General features: G+C 35.8%; 1 protein-coding gene across 2 annotated transcripts in view; it reads left to right on the forward strand.

The window, feature by feature from the left end:
• Positions 1-17,580, forward strand: part of EXOC4 (exocyst complex component 4) — a 698,176-nt gene that overhangs the window by 307,135 nt on the left and 373,461 nt on the right. Inside the window, exons 10-11 of one of the 2 annotated variants that reach the window (XM_032483368.1) lie at positions 1,145-1,241; positions 14,009-14,382. In XM_032483368.1, coding sequence (XP_032339259.1) covers positions 1,145-1,241; positions 14,009-14,153 — 242 coding nt within the window. In that variant the 3' untranslated portion in view covers positions 14,154-14,382. Of the gene's footprint in view, positions 1-1,144; positions 1,242-14,008; positions 14,383-17,580 lie in introns of those variants that run through there. The other variant, XM_032483367.1, reaches the window with a different exon arrangement.

The following is a 17,580-nucleotide window of genomic DNA, read 5'->3' on the forward strand; positions in this document are numbered from 1 at the left end:
GGGAAGACAACACTCACTTTGTACAGACATTCTGGTTCCTAAAGTGGAGTAAGGGGGTTGCTGAGCTGGGCATGCCCAGTTTTTCCTTCTCAATTTTATCAGAGAAGTTATACTTCACTTCACCTGAGAGGGTGAACGATGGAGAGAAGCCAGACATTACTTGAATTGAGCTTCGTTTTAATGAAAAGAAGCACTAAGGGTGGGGGACAGGGAAGCATTTCTCCCATTAGCCTCAGGTGTACATTTTTTCATGTTCTAAACTGTCTGAAAGTAGGATGTGTGTTAAATCAACAACATCTTAATGACTGTCCACCGAGAGATAGTCATAATGAACTATTTTTGCTTCAGTGTGTGTGATCTGAGTGGTTATTCTTCATACCTTGATCCTTCTGTATTTTAATTAGTGAACCTCTTAAGGACCATTTGAAGAAAGAGTGTGACTGTTGGTTGGTATAAGGACACCTTCTTAAAACTTCTAATAGCGTCAAGAACATAGTAACATAAACCTTGCAGATTGGGTGTCAGCAGCTTGGAATAAAATACTGAGTGCACTCTTTTAAGAAATCCACTCAGTGACACTGTTTTGAAAACAAAGGTAGTGACAACTCTGAGCCATTCAGAAGAGTTGGACTCTGAATATTACGTGATTTAAGTATGGCTTAACCAATTTATTTTTCTTATATTTTTCCTTATTAAATGTGTATGGGAGATTTATGCTAAACATCTGTTTCTTTAAAAAGCTTTTAAAAGCCCTTAAATCTATTTATAAATACAGGCTTGGACACCTGTGAATTGCACTTTTTCCTTCCTTTGAAAGTTTCGTGTGTCGTACTGTCCAAGGTAGACGCTGGTGACTAGAGATCAGAAATTTAACCTTAACTGGGGTATAGCCTTGCATTATTTGTTTAAATATACCATTATTCTTACTGTGCTTCTGCATCCTTCATCTAGAGTAGAAGTGCAGACCGTTTATTTAAAGAGGAAGACTGGATCAAGTCATTCAAAATAATTTTGTAAATATTGAGAGCAGTTGTTTCCAAAGATGATCTTCCTGATGACGGTCTAACAGACATCTAATGGGCTTGGTTTATTTCTTTGCAAAAGTTCTAATAAGCTAATCTCTCTCTTCTCTTGTTTCTGATAGGGGGTCCTGATGACAACTTAATTGAAGGTGGGGGAACAAAATTTGTCTGCAAACCTGGAGCCAGAAATATTACCGTCATATTCCATCCTTTACTAAGGTAAGCCAGATCCTCTATACTCACTGAAGATCAATATTTTCATTATTTATGTTGATGTACTGAATGCCAATAGGTCAGTCACATTGAAAGAAGTCATTAAAAGAACTTGTTCCATTTCATAGGGCCTCACTATCAAAGTTCGTCAATAGAAAAATAATATCAACTGTACTAAGTAGCTACTTGTTCTCAGGAGTAATACTTCATAAATAAATTTATTGGATTTTTCTTTTTTTTCCTATTCCCTGCCCCTCTCCTTATCACTGTCCCTCCCATCCCGTCCTTAACTATTCTAGGGGTTGGCAAACTATGGCCCACAAAAGAAATCTAGCCTGTCCCTTGTTTTTGTAAATAAATTTTTATTGACACAGTCATGCTCAACCATTTATGAATTGCCTGTAGCTGTTTTGGTGCTATCATTGCAGAGTTGAATGTTTCTAGCAAAACCCATATGGTCCACAAGACCTAAAATATTTACTTATTGGGCCTTTACAGGAAAAAATTGCAGACCCATGGTCTGTCTCACTGATTTATGCTAATGACTCAGATGTCCTTTGAGAATTGGCAGGTCTCTGAACAAATATGATTTATAGAAACTAAAAGATATTATATTGATCAAATATATGGTTTTATATATTGAAGGATAACTTGATGGTGACTGGAATGAAATTTATTAAAATGCAGTTTATTGTGATACTATGATTAAAGACAGTAAGAATCTGTGATACTTCTGCTGGGGGAGAAAAAAACAACTTCTAAGCTCCAAATACCTTTAAAAGGGTACTTTTTTGAATGGTTCACGGGAGAGGAATTGTTCAGTGGATGTAAAGTTTCAATTTTACAAGATGAAAAAGTCCTAGAGGTCTGGACTCATGTAGTTCACACTGCTGTGCTGTATACCTAAAAAAGGTTAAGAAATGGTAAGTTATATGTTACGTATTTTTGAGCACAACTTTTTTGGGTACTTTTTAGGCACAGAATATAATATAATACTAACTGTACATTTTCTCTATAATGAACTAGTATTTATTTTGCTGTATCTTTATACAATGGATCAGAAACTCTGGGGTTCATTAATAGGTACCTTGGATCACCACATTAGCTTTCTCAGGTAACTTCTATAATACTTGAGGCATTTAGAATAACAGTTAAATAAATGCTGCTAAATTGGCCAGAGATAATACTGAATGTACTTTTCCAAAACATAAGCAGTTTATTACTGAAATTATCCTACCTTCTCCTTAATGAACACTTAGTGAATTGAAATCAGTAGAACTAGTTCAGTGCAAATCCCTTATTTAGGTAACCAGTTTTAAAAATTATACTGGCATACCTTACCCAATTAGTTATATTTGTATTTTTGTATTTAAAAGTTGAACTACAAAAATACCTGACTTTCACACAATTAAAAATAAGAGATTTTTGAAGAAGCATCACTAACCTTAAAAAAATGTTTTAGCAAACATTTGTAGTAAGTAAATTCATGTGAGTTATGAATCATGGAATTAAGAGAATTAAAACTATTCCTCTATGAATTTAGCTGATTATGTATAGAATATGTATAAGTATAATTCTTTACATATATGTATGTATATATAATAAGTAAATTACAACATACAGAATTTCTAAATTAACAGCGCTCATATATATTAACTGACTTTGGTAATTAGCTAATTACTTACACTCTTTCAATTACAATTGATTTCTACTTAGTTAGTGTTGCTAATTGTTAGGAAAATGAGAAGATAGCTTAATCATTACGGGCATCTTCTGACCGAGATTTAATGCCATAATTTATTGCCAAGTTACACTATGGCTTCAATAAATGGAATCTTTATGTTTACATTTGTTCTTAACTATGGAATAAACCCTTTGGAAGCTTTTTTTTTTTAAAGCAGTGTTGTCAATAACCATTTTTCAGATTTTTTTCCCCCCATCAACTTACTTTTTTCTCTTTTATTGCAAAGTTAGGAGAATGGAAAAAAAAACATACTTACCGCATACTTAATAAAATGCATTTCTGGTGATATACTGGTTAAGTTTAATGTATTACAATTCTTGACGATTCTTTTTTACTGTTACATTTATGCTGCTTCACTGGAGAGTTGTTTTAAGGCTTGATAATACTCCTACTAGTTTGACTCACTTGTTTGATCTCTACTTTTATTCAGTATTTTGATTTATTATTGATTAGAACTGGATAAAATTTTGTTGCATGATATAAAGTTGATCATTCATTCTTTTGCTGTGTAACTCTTGAGTAGAAGTCACAAGACTACTATGTGGTCTGCAGGGTAAGTTAATTCCTTCCTAAGCAGGTGATCATTATAGACTTTACATTAGCCTTTGGGTTAAATTGTAACCTTGCTTCTCAAGCTCATTATAGAGCCTCAACTGAATACCCATAATGGGTTTATGGAACTTCAAATGACTAAGATCTTTTAATGGTTTGGGTTTTTTTTTTTTTTTAATTTCAGTTTTTACACTTAAGCATTAGCTGATTATTGGATTTATTGTTTCTTTTCAAGTTTAGAAGTTTAGTTTTGATAGTGACAAGAATCAGTGTGCATTTTCATACTAGTATATTTCATTTTTTATTATCATAAAAATTTCTCATTTCTTTTGTAGTCATTCATTTATTCCTAGTCAACACTTTTTTTTAAAGTGTTTATTACACACTTATAATGAGTGTTTACCCTTGGATGTGGACTCTTGTTTAGAAATAGTCATTTTTATTTTTAATGGGATTTCATAAATAAAATATGTAGAGATATCATTTTCCATCCTTTGAAGTGTCCCCTTGCTTTTGGTTTTCCATGCTAGTTGAAAATGAATGTGATTTAGCATTTTATTATTTAAAAGACAATATAACATAGTGGGAGAGGCAGTGTAGAAGAATGGAAAGACAGAGAAAAAAGTACAAATTTTGAAGTAAAAAATGGAAACCAGAAGTTATCTAGGTTCAAATCTAGGTTCCTTTACTTCAGTTTTACTCACTGGTTATTGGACTCTGATTCTATGCCAGAATATGATCAAACCCTTGCTTAAATGTACTCACTTGGTAGCTGTGTGAGTGGCAAAAATTAAGAAGCTTGAAAACACCAATTATTGGAGAGGATGTGGATCAGTGGGATCTCTTATACCCAGTGTGTAAATTGGTACAGCCTCTCTTGAAGCCAGTTTGCCATTATTGAGCAGTGAGCAGTCACACATCCTGTTACCCAGTGGTCTGCCTCCTGATGTGCTTCTGCTTGTATGGAGTGACTCACATTATTTTTCCATCCCAATTTTCTTTCTCTAATTGATTATAATAATTATTCTTTATACCGTATATTCAAAAAGTAAGTTTGGATGGGACTTACCGCAAGTTGGCTTTTATCACAGCCAACACCTATTTAGACATTGTGTCATTGTTTTCTTACACTGTCTCTCAGTGAACTCAACATTTCTGTGTTGAAAGGGAAAAGCCCTCAAGTGTGTGGGTCCTTTATTTTTTGTTGCTGTTGTTTGCCTTTGTCTGGCAACACTTGTATTCTGTCTTCCTGAAACTTTGCATGTGGCTTTTCTATACTTCGTTTGCTTAAAATACTCTTTTCATAATTTTTATTCAAATGAGAGTGCCTCCTTTGCATCCTAAAGGTTTTCCATATTGGAAGCTCTGAATCACTCTGCTAAGAAGACCACATGGCAGATTCCCATTATGCTGTTTCATATATTCTTACTGTTGTTCTTACTGTCCTTCTATAAAATCATTGCACAAGGTCCCAGATCTGGTACCCTTGTAAACTCACCCTTGTGCTTTTCCCACAAGCACGGCAGTCCCATCACTAGGAAATCACACAAGGTTCTAGAGGCAAATATACTACTGACTTCTGATTTGTTCACTACCCATTAACCATGCTGGCCCCTTGCTTGTTTAATGCTTTTCTGTATTATTTTCTCTTCCTAGTTAAGAAACCAACAAATTGTCTCTTGGAGTGAAATTTAGAAAGGTGATTTATAGTATTCCTTATCTTGTTTGCTTTACGTAGCATAACAAGACATTGTGTGCAATAAAACCTTTAATGTACGCTTTTGATAAGAAGTCATCTTATCAGTTTTTCTCTGTGTAGGTCTAAATGAACAACAGCATACTGATGTAAAAAGATTTCTAGCCATTTCTGGGTAGATTCTGAAATACTTTCACCAAAATACAGTCCCTGAAAATGATAGGGCTAGTACTTTTTTCCTCTCCACTGATACATTTGCTGTTTTGTAGTTTATCTGGAAATATTCAAGAGGAATGGATGAATTCACTCTAATTTTGTGGGATTTTATTTTATAGGCCTTGATTTGGGAGAACAGAAGGAAGATGTATTAATGTTGAAGCTTGAATGGCATATTTCCTTTCTTTTGTCTAGGTCTGACACGCATTTAGATTGTTTTACAAAAATTACTTTTTAAAGAAACAAAATTTTGGGCAGGGAGGTAATTAGGTTTATTTATTTTTTTAATGGAGGTACTGGGGATTGAACCCAGGACCTCCTGCATCCTAAGCATGCACTCTATATCCCTTGTGCTATACTCCTCCCCACCCAAAATTACTGTTTTTGAATAATTACATCATGGTAAATATTAACTGTGATCTTAATATAAATACACCTTTACCAACAAAGTGTGCATTTTATTGAGATATCAACCACAATTTGATATACAGTAAGTTTTTAGTTACAGTTAATATATAATCTAGTCATTTCAGGAAATTTGAAATTACTTTGTGGCTGCTATTTGTGGGGTTTTAGGGGAGGGGAGTGAGAATTTATTTTTCCTTTTTTTTGTTTATTATTGTTTATTCTTTAAAAGCCTAAGAACAGGACTGATACTATGCCTTACATTTGTTGGTACAGTTCTTTAATATAGCAAAAAATGAGTGACAACAAAAATTATTCCTTTAAAATCTAAATGATTGTGACATCTCAGTAAAGCATTTAGAAAACAATCTAAAGCTTTATCCACCCCCCCCCTTTTATCACATGCCTTTTTCATGACACACATTTATTACACATTTATTAATTGCATGCATTCTGGGACACTTAGGCACACTGGGGAGGAGTGTTATAAGGTGTTACTAATGAAAACAAAGTCCTATACTTGACTGTTGCATCCATCATCTCACACTTGTAGATTTTGGATTTTAAAGGTGAAATCATCAAAGAAAGGTGGTGGGATTTAATACAGCCCATCATTGCCTGAGAAACAAAAATACCAAGTGTTCAGAGCTAGGACAAGTCGGAAATGAGGACACAGGAGTCTAGAGAAGTCTTGTCACTGTGTTCTCACATAGCCTCTTTCTCTTCTAACAAGGACACTAGCCCTATTGGATTGGAGTCCCACCCTTATGACCTCATTTAACCTTAAGTATCTACTGCAGGGAATATACTTTGAATTTTGCAATTAGAACAAACTTGGGAAATTGATTTATTAAATGACTTATTTAATCATTCTTTTAGCACTAGAGCCATTGTTTCAATGGAAAGGAGTTTTGTGTATTGCATGATGGAGAGGATGGACCACTGAAAGAGGGCTGGGGGATGTGTAGGAGACCACTTTTTAGTCTTTGATGTTGGCCAAATCCCTGTGTGTCTTAGTTTTTTGTATCTATAAAATAGAAAAGTTGGTGGGTCTGGATTTTGCTTTCTGTCTTCAAGTCTGTAATATTGTGACTGGGAAATGTTTTTATAATATTTAGGGACTCCAAAGGCTTGACATTTAAAATTTAGAAGTCCAAATGACAGTGATTTTTTGTTTTGTCTCATATTTTTCTTACTTGCTTCAACTAGCTTTTAAAAGGCATTTGGCTCTTTAGGGTAATGAACATTTTGCATTGATGAAGGACGTTTCTTATGAGACAATTGAAGAATAGATGTTTGCAGTCTTGGGGTGAGTTGGCAGAGGTAAGAGGCTGGAGAAATAGTGGATGACGATGGTATTTGAAGTTGCAAAAATGTCACTCATGCTTGCTCTGTTGACCCCAGCCGGAATATTGAATATCCGGGCTGTGAGCATTTTTCAATATTTATTTTCAGCCACAGTTCATTAAATCAGGGAGCAATTAAAGGCTTCCTGGGTAAAACCAAAAATGAAGTATTTATTGGTCAGTAAGGAGTGGGCTGGCATTTAGGTTGGATAGGAAGATGAAACTTTCTTGACAGCCTGCGCCTTGGTGATAGGCAGTATCTCTGTGGTTGGCTGTGTGCCTTTCTTCAGGCAAACAGCCATGGGAACAATAATTGTAATCATACCGTTTAATCATATTTGTCTGTACTTATAGAGAAGAATAACTTCTTAAAGTTAATCCTGTCAGATGTAGAAACTGCCAGCTAGCAGCAGTATAGGGAACTGTTTCACAGTTATTCATGGCCTGGTTGTGAATGAAACAGCCTTGAAGTGCCTGTGAAGGCTAAGAAGTGCTTGGAGGTCAGGAAGTAGCTGAAACCGCACCTGGAGCAGTAAAAGGCCCCAGAATTGATCATGCCATTAACATGTTCCTAAAAGCAGTATTCCAAAGTTGATGACAACGGGTGATAAACACTTACATTTTTCGTTTTACTAATTATAAGACTTGTAATATCATGTGTTGACAATACTGGTTGATCAAAGATATAAAAAATTGTTTTTTAGTTAAGCATAATGAAAATCTGTTCATCCATTTCATAAAATTTATTGAGCACTTACTTTGTGCCAAGTCTTCTCCATTTTGTAACCAGTAAATGGAATTTAGTCTAGTGGGAAAGTCAGAGAATGAAAATGTAAACCAATATACGTGGAAAACAGTATTAGGGAGTGATCATTTTATGCAGAGCAACGAAGATTTAGGAATTTGATAGTGACTGGTGGCAGAGAAGGGACTCTATTTTAGGTGCAATGAACTGGAAAGGCTAGGCTAAGAATGTGACGTTTGATTAGGCTTGAAGTGTGGGAAGATACCTTATGAGTATCTTAGGGGGAGAGGGACCTGGGCAGGGGTCATTGTAGGTGGAAAGGAAGCAGATGAATATATTCAAGAAGCAGTGGACAGACTAAGGTGAACAGGGGGATGTTTATTGCTGGTGCACATGTTGGGGCAGAGGAGTAAGGAATTTGTACACAGGATGGGTAAAAGTTAACAATTTTTCCTTTTTTATTTCAACTGCAAGGAAGGCATTGTATTTAGATACATAAGAAACTTTTGGGATTTGATCTGAAACTTCCACAGCCTCTTGAAGGCTTAGAGAGAACCTGATAGAATGGCTGTCAGTAAAAACTGTTTTCTGAGACTTCATCTTGCTGTAGTTTGGACGCTCAGGAAGCCCTCTTTTTAAGGGTGAAGTCATTAACACTCCTCTATTTGGTACAGTGAAAGTTCTCTGTCCACCCTAACAATTAGGTCTCCTGAAATGGAAAATAAATCTTATAGCCCACTTTGACAGTATTAGCCAAAGATATTGAACAAGTGTTACTCTGCCATTAGCCTATCAAGATGTTATGAAGGAGTTAGTCCTGTGTGGCATTCCAGATAAATGAAAGTTTTTAAATGGTTGTGAGCTATAGATTGTTGTTTTCTCTTAAAATTTGTTTTTGATGAACTGCTTTGCAGAAAGCCTGTGGTTGGTTTGTTTAGTTTCTTTGTAATAAGCTTTGCCAACAAATCTAACAGTTATTTATAGAAAATAATTCTGGGATAATCACTTAACTACATATGAATTATATATATAGTTAGTCTAAACCTGCTTGAGCAGAAAATGTCTTTTCAACTTTTTCTGGTACTAACTTGCTTATTAAGTGAATTAATTTGGTAAGACTATTTTAGGTCTTAAACTCCAAGTCTGTGTTCCTGTAACATCCTGGATTTCTGCCCTTCGGAATCTTTCCTTTCTCAAATCTTTTCCTAACGTTACTTCTACAGTAAAGGGAGACTGGTAGTTCAGATGTGTCTTCTCTATGAGTGAGGTATACAATAAATATTTGTTTAAAGAATTAAGAGGTAACTTACAGGAGTGCTTAGCAAACATTTGTTGATATGAAATGAATGGTTTTCCATCAGATATGAATAAAAATATATAGGAAATTTTGTTTAGTAATGATATTGAAATGAATCAATCTTTCTTTTGTACCTAAAAATGGTACACAATTCTTTTTAACATCATTTTACGTCTGTTGTAAATATAAAGCGTTTGTTAAAGGGTAAACTATAGAAACGTAAAGGTGAATTTAGAAATCTACCTTTTTTTTCAAAATAGCATTGATCCCAAACTACCGCTCTTTTAACTAGTCTCCTTTTTTGTTTTTAATAGTTATTTATTAGAAACTTAGATACATTTTCCTTTCACCTTTTCTTTCTCTTATTATTACATTGAAAGCTTATGGTTGCATAAAGTAACTTTTACCTTATTATTCTTTCATGAATTATGGGAGCCCCTTTCAAGATTATAAAACCTTTTCTAATAAAGGAAACCTTGCTTTAAAAGCTTTCTTATGTAGCTCCTTGTTCTGTTTCTGTTGGATTTTTTTTTCACTTTTATTTAAAAGGGTACCATAGCCCCTGGATTATTTCTTGACATTAAATAAATAGGTAGTGTGTGTGTGTTGTGGGGGTGATTTGAAAAAGGAATTTAAGTTTGATTATTTACAGTAACCGTGAATGTCAAAAACTGAAATAATCCTTCTGTAGTTCTTTTCCTTGAGAAGTGCATAAAAGTAGGCCCACCCCTGTCAGCTTGACGTGTGCATTGGTATTTGGCGGAATATTATTCTGAGTGTTCCCAGGTATGTGATATTTTTATACAGATACATGTTTGTTCTTAATGAGCTAAAGCTTATATAGACATTTTGAAAGATGCTGGTGATTAGACAGTCTAGCAAATAACATTGTAGATCATACATTATTCATGCATGGGAGGAAATGTGGCTGCCCTATTGCATTTTTATGAAACACAATGGTTTTTTTTCCCGTGTCCTCAGAATTATGAAAAATACTGCTATCTTCTCAGACTGTCTGACCTGTGAAGGCCTGTGAAACACTCGGGTGGTGGTATGTTTAGACTGCAAACCCCACATTTCAGTCTCTGCTTTTGAATTTATATGATAAATATTAAATGCTTTTAATCTTCAAACTAAGTAATTTTGGAGATTGTAAAAATTTTCTTTTCAAAGCTTTTCTTTTACTTTTGTATTTTCAAAATATGTTGTATGATATATGGCTGAATACCAATCGCGGCTGACTGGCAATTTTATATTACTGAGTGAAACGGAGAGCCAATCAAGCTTCCAACCCACATGTCCATGCACGTTTCAGCAACAGTGGCAAGAGAGGTAAGACAAGCCAGTCTAGTGAGCCGAAAAATACAGGCAAGAAACAGTAGGGAGAACTGAAAGTGCTAATGCAAAACAGAAGATTTGATACCTATTTTCAAATATATGAATGTCTGTCACTTAAAAGAGATAAAGCAGTTTTGGTTTTTGTTGTTTTGTAAGTCTGGATTAGAAGTAATTAGTTAGGTGGGTGTTAAAGAGATTCAACTCTACATAATGAGAATTTTCTAATGAATAAGGCAATCCAGAAACAGGAAAGTTATCCTTGGAAGACAGTATCCTTCCTGGAGATGCTTAATCAGAAGATGAATTCAAGATGCAGTTAATAAGATGTTGAATTGTCAGGTCTACACATTTTTTAAATCTATGATTGTAAGTCTTTATTTACACTCTGCAGTTTCAGAACTCTGGATAGAAACGGTTCTTCTATTCTTGCTCATTTGAGTTGCTTTTTTATACTTGAGTTTAATGCTGACGATGATCACTGACCAGGTCAAGGCGTTATAGTTGACATCTGTGTCATTACAGCTTTGACTTTCTTCTTTCCAACACAGGGTTAAGAGAGAAACTTGGGTCATGGCTATATATAGAACAGTTTTTAGAAGAACTCACCCATCTCTATAATGGAGTCCCTCTAGTCTCTGTGTTTTTTCCTTCTGTGCTCATGTTTTTATATTTTTTTCCCTGTGCCAGTACCTAGTACATGTAATTGTAAGTTAACTGTCTCAGTGACTCTTAAGGCAAAAGGAAAGCATGCTTGCTTCTGTGGTACAGCTAATATGGAACTAAAACTGTATTTTCAGCTAAGCCTAAAATCCTCATGACTGCTGCAGTGATTTGGACTTAGGTTTAAGCTGATATTTTAGTTGGTGATTTTTATCATTATCAATTAAATTTTATCATTATCAATTAACATTATTGGGAGCTTACTTATAAGAGACTGTAGAGGAGATTCTTTTCAGTGCAAAATGTTTGCATAATTTGTGTACTGCTTTTGATGTATTCTGAACATGTATTTGTCTTGGACTATAGTAGCAAAAATATGCTTATTCAGCATTCAATGAGATATGCTTATGTCCAGCCAGAGGCACGTTCATATCTGATTTTAAATCCTAAGTTGATAATGTCATTTGGTATCAGAAATAACATAGGAATACCTAGTGGTAAAATACAGTCCCCACAGTGTTTCCCTTTAATAACTTACCTTCCTCCAGGGGTTACCTATACGTGGTTTCTCTGTATGATTTGGAAGATTATTCTACCATTCCCCTTGCCTGTCAGGAAACACACACACCCTATTCATTTTGTTCTCTTATTTCTGTTTCACCCTCTTTGTTACAGGGCTCTTCCTTGGTCATTTTCCACTTTCTTACTTTCAGTAATTGTCGTTTGAACATTTATTTAATCATTAATATTGCCTACTTTTCTTTTAAGTAATTCATACCACAAGTGAAATATTTTCCATTTTCATTTAATTTTCCTTTTAATTTTAAAAACAAACAGAAAGAAACCTCAAACTCAGCACAGTATTTTTTCTTTGAGACTTTGGTGTTTAGTAAGTGAGAAAGGAGAGTTCTTTGATTCAAACGAGAGGAACAAGAACAGCCAGGTTGAAAGAATCCAGGTGGAGGTATCATAAAAGATTTAATTTTTAATTACCTTCATTTTGTTTTTCTTGGTAAGAGCAGTGATTTTGAACTTGGAAATGCTGGGGTTTTCCTTTCCTTTCTTTTGCAATTGAAATAGATACTGGCGTTTTTAATGTCCTCAAGTAGTTTTCAGTACTTGGGGAAGAATATTAATTATTTGGTGATTATTATTGTCAAAGTCATTGAGCGTTCTTTAAAGCCTATTCCTGTAAGCTTTCACATGGTAAATAGGTAAGAAAGTATTTGATTCACAACAAGTAGAAAGAAGTGTAATGCCGTAAAGTTTCTAGGATATTGCTCTAGTGAAAGAATGCTGAATATTTGACTTAGTTGGGCTTGATGAATTCAAAATCTAGAAATACTTTAAAAGCTAATCTGTTTTTGTGCATTTTTATTGAGATGTGACATACATTAACATGACTAAATTTTTACATATAGTTACATATATTCATATATTTGTTTGAATTTTTATGTACATATATACAAATGTAACCACAACCCAGGTTAAGATATGAAACATCGATACAGATCATTTTCGATCCCCCAATAGACTTCCTCCTATTGACAGTTGATATCCTTCCCTAAGAGGAGGTCACTATTCTTATTTCTATCATTATAGATAGATTTTTACCTATGCTTGAACTTCATCTAAATGGAATACTACAATAAGTCCTCTGTGGTGTCAGGCTGCTTTGGTGCAGCATGTCTGTGTCTGTGTCGGTTACTGTGTTATTGGGAGTAGCAGCGGTGGTTGGTTCCTTTATGTTAGTCATTGTATCAGTACGCCACTGAAATTTTCAGTTATAAAAACAATATTTAATTATTGTTTTGGGATCAATGAGAACTTCTTAGGATTTTATGGTCCTAAGAGCTGCTTACAATTTAAACTTCTTTAAAACACCTTTTCAAGAAGTCTTTTGATTTCCTAACTTGTGTGAACAAGGAACCTTTCAAGCAAGGAAGAGAGATCTAGGGGAGCTGGGGCCTGGTCTAGCTAGGTGGTGAGCCACACTGCCCAGAAGCCAGACTTCCTAGATGATGAATTTAGACTGTGTCCTGCAGCTTGGAATTAAAAGCCTGGGAAGTTAAAATTAATTGGCTCTGTATTTCCCAGACTTTGGGATTTATGAATTAATCAATGAAAAAGTAATTGGACCCAACATAGGTTTCCAGTTTTATTAAAGAACAAAAACTTCAATGCTAGGAAAAGTAAAAAAAAAATATTATTACTTCAGAATTAAGAATTAACCTTTTTCCAAGAAAGATGGTTGGAAACTCTAAGTCAACATTCTTATGCAGATATCAGTATGTAGGCTAGTGTTTGGGAACAGCAAGAGGGAGGGGAGAAGTGTGACATGCGGGAATAGCCAAGAGCCAGTGGGATGTAGGACTATCGCAGGAAGCCATGAGCAGGCCTGAGCCCAGCTGAGAGGCTCACCATAATTGTGGTGAGTAGGTAAATCATGTGGTTCTGGTCCATAATGGACGGCCAGTAAAACTGTTTCAAGGAAATGAGCAATGAATCATTGATAAGTGGGTGGGCGGGTTGTAAAAGTGCAAAATAAGCATGATGAGTATTAAATATTCTTTCAGGAGGTCTTGGGAATCTTGCATTTTAATTCTTGCATGTTAAGAGGTAGGTGTTTTTAACCTCTTTATCGTCCCTTGGGTTTATTGTTAATTATAGTTATTCATTGCCTTCATTTTAGCTACTTGGTGATTAGCATATATAGTCCATGCAGTCACATTTGTCACAGCCACTTCGTCTTCTGTATTTTAATCCACCTGCAGCCTCTCCTGTGGCCACTGGAACTCCCTGTCAGCACCGATTCCTGCCACCCACAGGGAGCTCTCCCACTCGGCCCAGCTCGGGGCACTGCATGAGCAAAGCCAGCCATATCTCGTTTGCGTATGTTATTTACTTTTTAAAATGTAAGAGTGGAAATAAGAATAGCAAAGAAAACTGTATGAAAAGAGGCCAGAAAATCCATTCTGTAAAGTGAAATTAGAAATGTTGAGTGGGTTTGATAGAGGTGCATCAATGCTCAGAAATGCATCTGAGTGAATCTGCAGTTCTTTCTTATTTTGAAGCTTTCAAGATAATTGAAATAAGGATTGCACTGAAGAATCAAAAGGACCCAACATCCTTTTCTGAAAGTTGGAAGCCCTCTACTTTATAAGCCTTAATTCATTACTTTTTCTTTTTCACATGTTTTTGACTGGCATGTTGATTTTTCAAGATGCACCTCTGATGTTCAATAGAAGTTGACTGTACTTAAACTGAATTTTCAGGGGCGAATTCTTCAATGTAGTCATGTTTTTCTGTTAATTACTATTTATTCATTGATTGAGTGTTTTTTCAGTAAGTGTTTATTGAGAGTTTACTGTGTGCCAGACATTGCTCTTGCCTTTAGAGACCTTTTGTTCCTTATTAAAGTATCCTGGTGATTTGAGAATAAAAAGGTCCCTGACAAAGAAGTCCGTTCTTCCGCCAGTGCCGCATTTTCTTAATTTTTCTTCTTTACCTCAGCCATTTATTTATTGTAGAGGCACATCTCATTGGATCCCTTTTCTTTTTTCAGAGCTATTATCTCTTCTAGTCTTAATTCCATTTCCTTCCTTGCCCGCTGGGATCTTGTTTATTTTGTTGTTGTTGGATCCTGTGTTTCCTCTTTAGCCTTTCCCTCTCTACTGGCTCCTTCCCTGGGACCTATAGATATGCTCAACCTTGCCTATTTTATAAAATCTTTTTTCGTAATCCTGGCATCACCCCTCTCCCCAGCCCATCACTGAAGTTTCTCTTTTCCTCCCCACTAAGCTGTTCAAGTTTATTCTATGCTCTTCATTTTGCTCCCCCTCTCCCCCGGTCCTTTGCACGCTCTGACTGTTCACCACCTCACTGCCACATCTCGAGGGTATTTTTCAGCCCAATCTTACCTGATTTCATCAGTATTTTACACAGCTGATCGTGCTTTTGCGTTTCAGCCTTTTCCTCATCTGCTTCTCCGTCTCCACTTTGTCTTGTTCCTCTTCAGACCATTCATTCTCGGGCTCAGGAAGGTTCCTTTCTCTTGACCTGCTCACTCACAACACAAATTCTCTGCAGTCTTCCCTGACTCTTTTTGCTTACTCTGCCGTTCTATCACCCATTCAGTAGTTTGAGTTACTACTTTCAACGTGTTATCTTCAAACTGAACTCTCGCCCAAGGTCCAGGAAGCACGTTCAGTTCTAACACTGGACTAATAATAATCATCAGTCTCCATTTTCCATCCCCAGCCTCTGCTCCCCTAGACGTACCTACATCCTTGTCCAAATGTACTTCTGCTTCTAATCTTCCTTTATTCCTTATCCTGAGAAACGATGCCTTCAGCTCCTCAGTCACCCAGACCAAAAAATATCTTGGCTTTTGCCTAGGAAGCTCTCATCCCCCTGACCCTACTCATGCACTGTCATTCATTTTTGTCAATTCTGCTCTGTAATTATGTCTCAAATCCATTCTCTCCTTCCCATGCCTGTTGCCATTCCTTTACTCTCTCAGCTTTCTAACTGGTTTTTATTACTCTAAACCTAAACTTCTCGAATCCATCTTCTGTACCTCAGCCTGCATGATGGCTGCTTCTCTTCTTTGTGATTTCCATTGTCTGCTACTGAGGCCAGAATACCTCTTCATAGTGTATAAGGCCTTCTTTGACCTTATCCACATGGCTCTTGTTGTCACCTTTTATACTCCAGAGCCTCACTGGACCTTTCCTTTCCTACATCTGTCATGCTGTTACCCATATTTATTTATTTTTACTCCAAATCTGCCCGTCGTCTATCACCTTCATCATGTGGCATACACTTTATCCTTCCAGATTTAGTGAAGTCAGCTTTTACCTGGTTTTACACTCACCCACCCTTGCAAGATATGAGTTGAACACATTTCCTTCATTTTTAGAAAAAAACTGAAGTATAGTTGATTTACAGTGTTGTGTTAGTTTCTCAAGTATGGCACAGTGATTCAATTATGCATATATACGTTCTTTTTCCTAATCTTTTCCACTGTAGGTTATTACAAGTTATTGAATATAGTTCCCTGTGCTATACAGTAGGACCTTGTTACTTATATCTCTTCTGCATACAGTAGTTTGTGAATACATTTCCTTTTGAATTTTCTGAAATTCCCTTTTGAAATGTTTTAAGTTTCTGTGCTTTAGACCTATTTTCATTATAGCACTTAACCATCAGTTTGAGATGGCTCAGGGAAGGACACAGTCTAATTTTTTTTTTACTTACCACAAATTTTTCTCATCATATTTCTAAACCACTTAAGATATATTTTTAAAACTTTTTTTTTATTGAGTTATAGTCATTTTACAATGTTGGGACACAGTCTTATTTTGAAATTAATATACCCACATCTAGTGAAAATGTTAGCATGGGAAAATAACCTCCTCATCAGGGGAACATGGACACTAGTGATTTCCTAGTGATGCTTGGGAAGAAGAAGAACAGGGATGAGGGAAGGAGTTGGATTGTATAAGAACTCAAGATCTCTGCTTGAATATCTCTTTGCATCCAAATAGGTAAACTACACAATTTCCAAACGTGTTTTGTGGTGAAGTTATTTAAGGAGAATTGCTTCTTATTTAGGTCATTGTGGAGATGAGGATGAAGCCAAGAGAGTCAGTCCCCTGTTTTGTTATCTTTAGTGCTTCTGTGAGCTGACAGGCTGCCTGTGTTTGATTAAAAATGATAGTCTGTGAAACTCCTTAAGGAAGACCGTTAATTTCCCATGACAGCGTATAAAGCTCCTCTGTCCTCCCCTCCCCAAACCCAAGCGCACACACCAGAGTTACCTCCTGTGTGAGACATTTGTTTAACGTTGCCTGTCAGAAAAGGCGCGGCAACAAGTCACTCAGGTTTGAAGTTTGCAAACATCCTTCCACCTTACTGAACATCACAAAGGCTGTCAAAATTTATTTCCCCATATTTTCTTTTCTCTCTAGAAGAAAAACCACTACAGATGTAAATGTTAGAAGCATTTTATCATAGGCTTTGGAGCATCTGCAGGAAGTTTTATTCATAGTTTAGACTGGGAGAGGAAGTCAGTCTCTGCTGACATTTTGAAATCTTTCTAGCAATTTAAGTCAGCTACACTGCCAGGAACTAGACTTTTTTTTTTCCTGTTCAAACTATTAGTGATATCTCATTTTCTTTTTTTCCACTTTCTCTGAAAAGTGGGTCTTGCTTTTTCTAAAATTTCTACTGAGTTTTTCCTTTAAGTTTCTTAGTCTTCTAGACTCTCTACCAAGCCCATTCTTGGATTAAACATCCACACAGGGATTTACCTGGGAGTTGGATGAAATATATTTATGTGTGC

The sequence above is a fragment of the Camelus ferus genome, chromosome 7 (genome assembly GCF_009834535.1).
Source record: "Camelus ferus isolate YT-003-E chromosome 7, BCGSAC_Cfer_1.0, whole genome shotgun sequence".
Classification (NCBI taxonomy): domain Eukaryota; kingdom Metazoa; phylum Chordata; class Mammalia; order Artiodactyla; family Camelidae; genus Camelus; species Camelus ferus.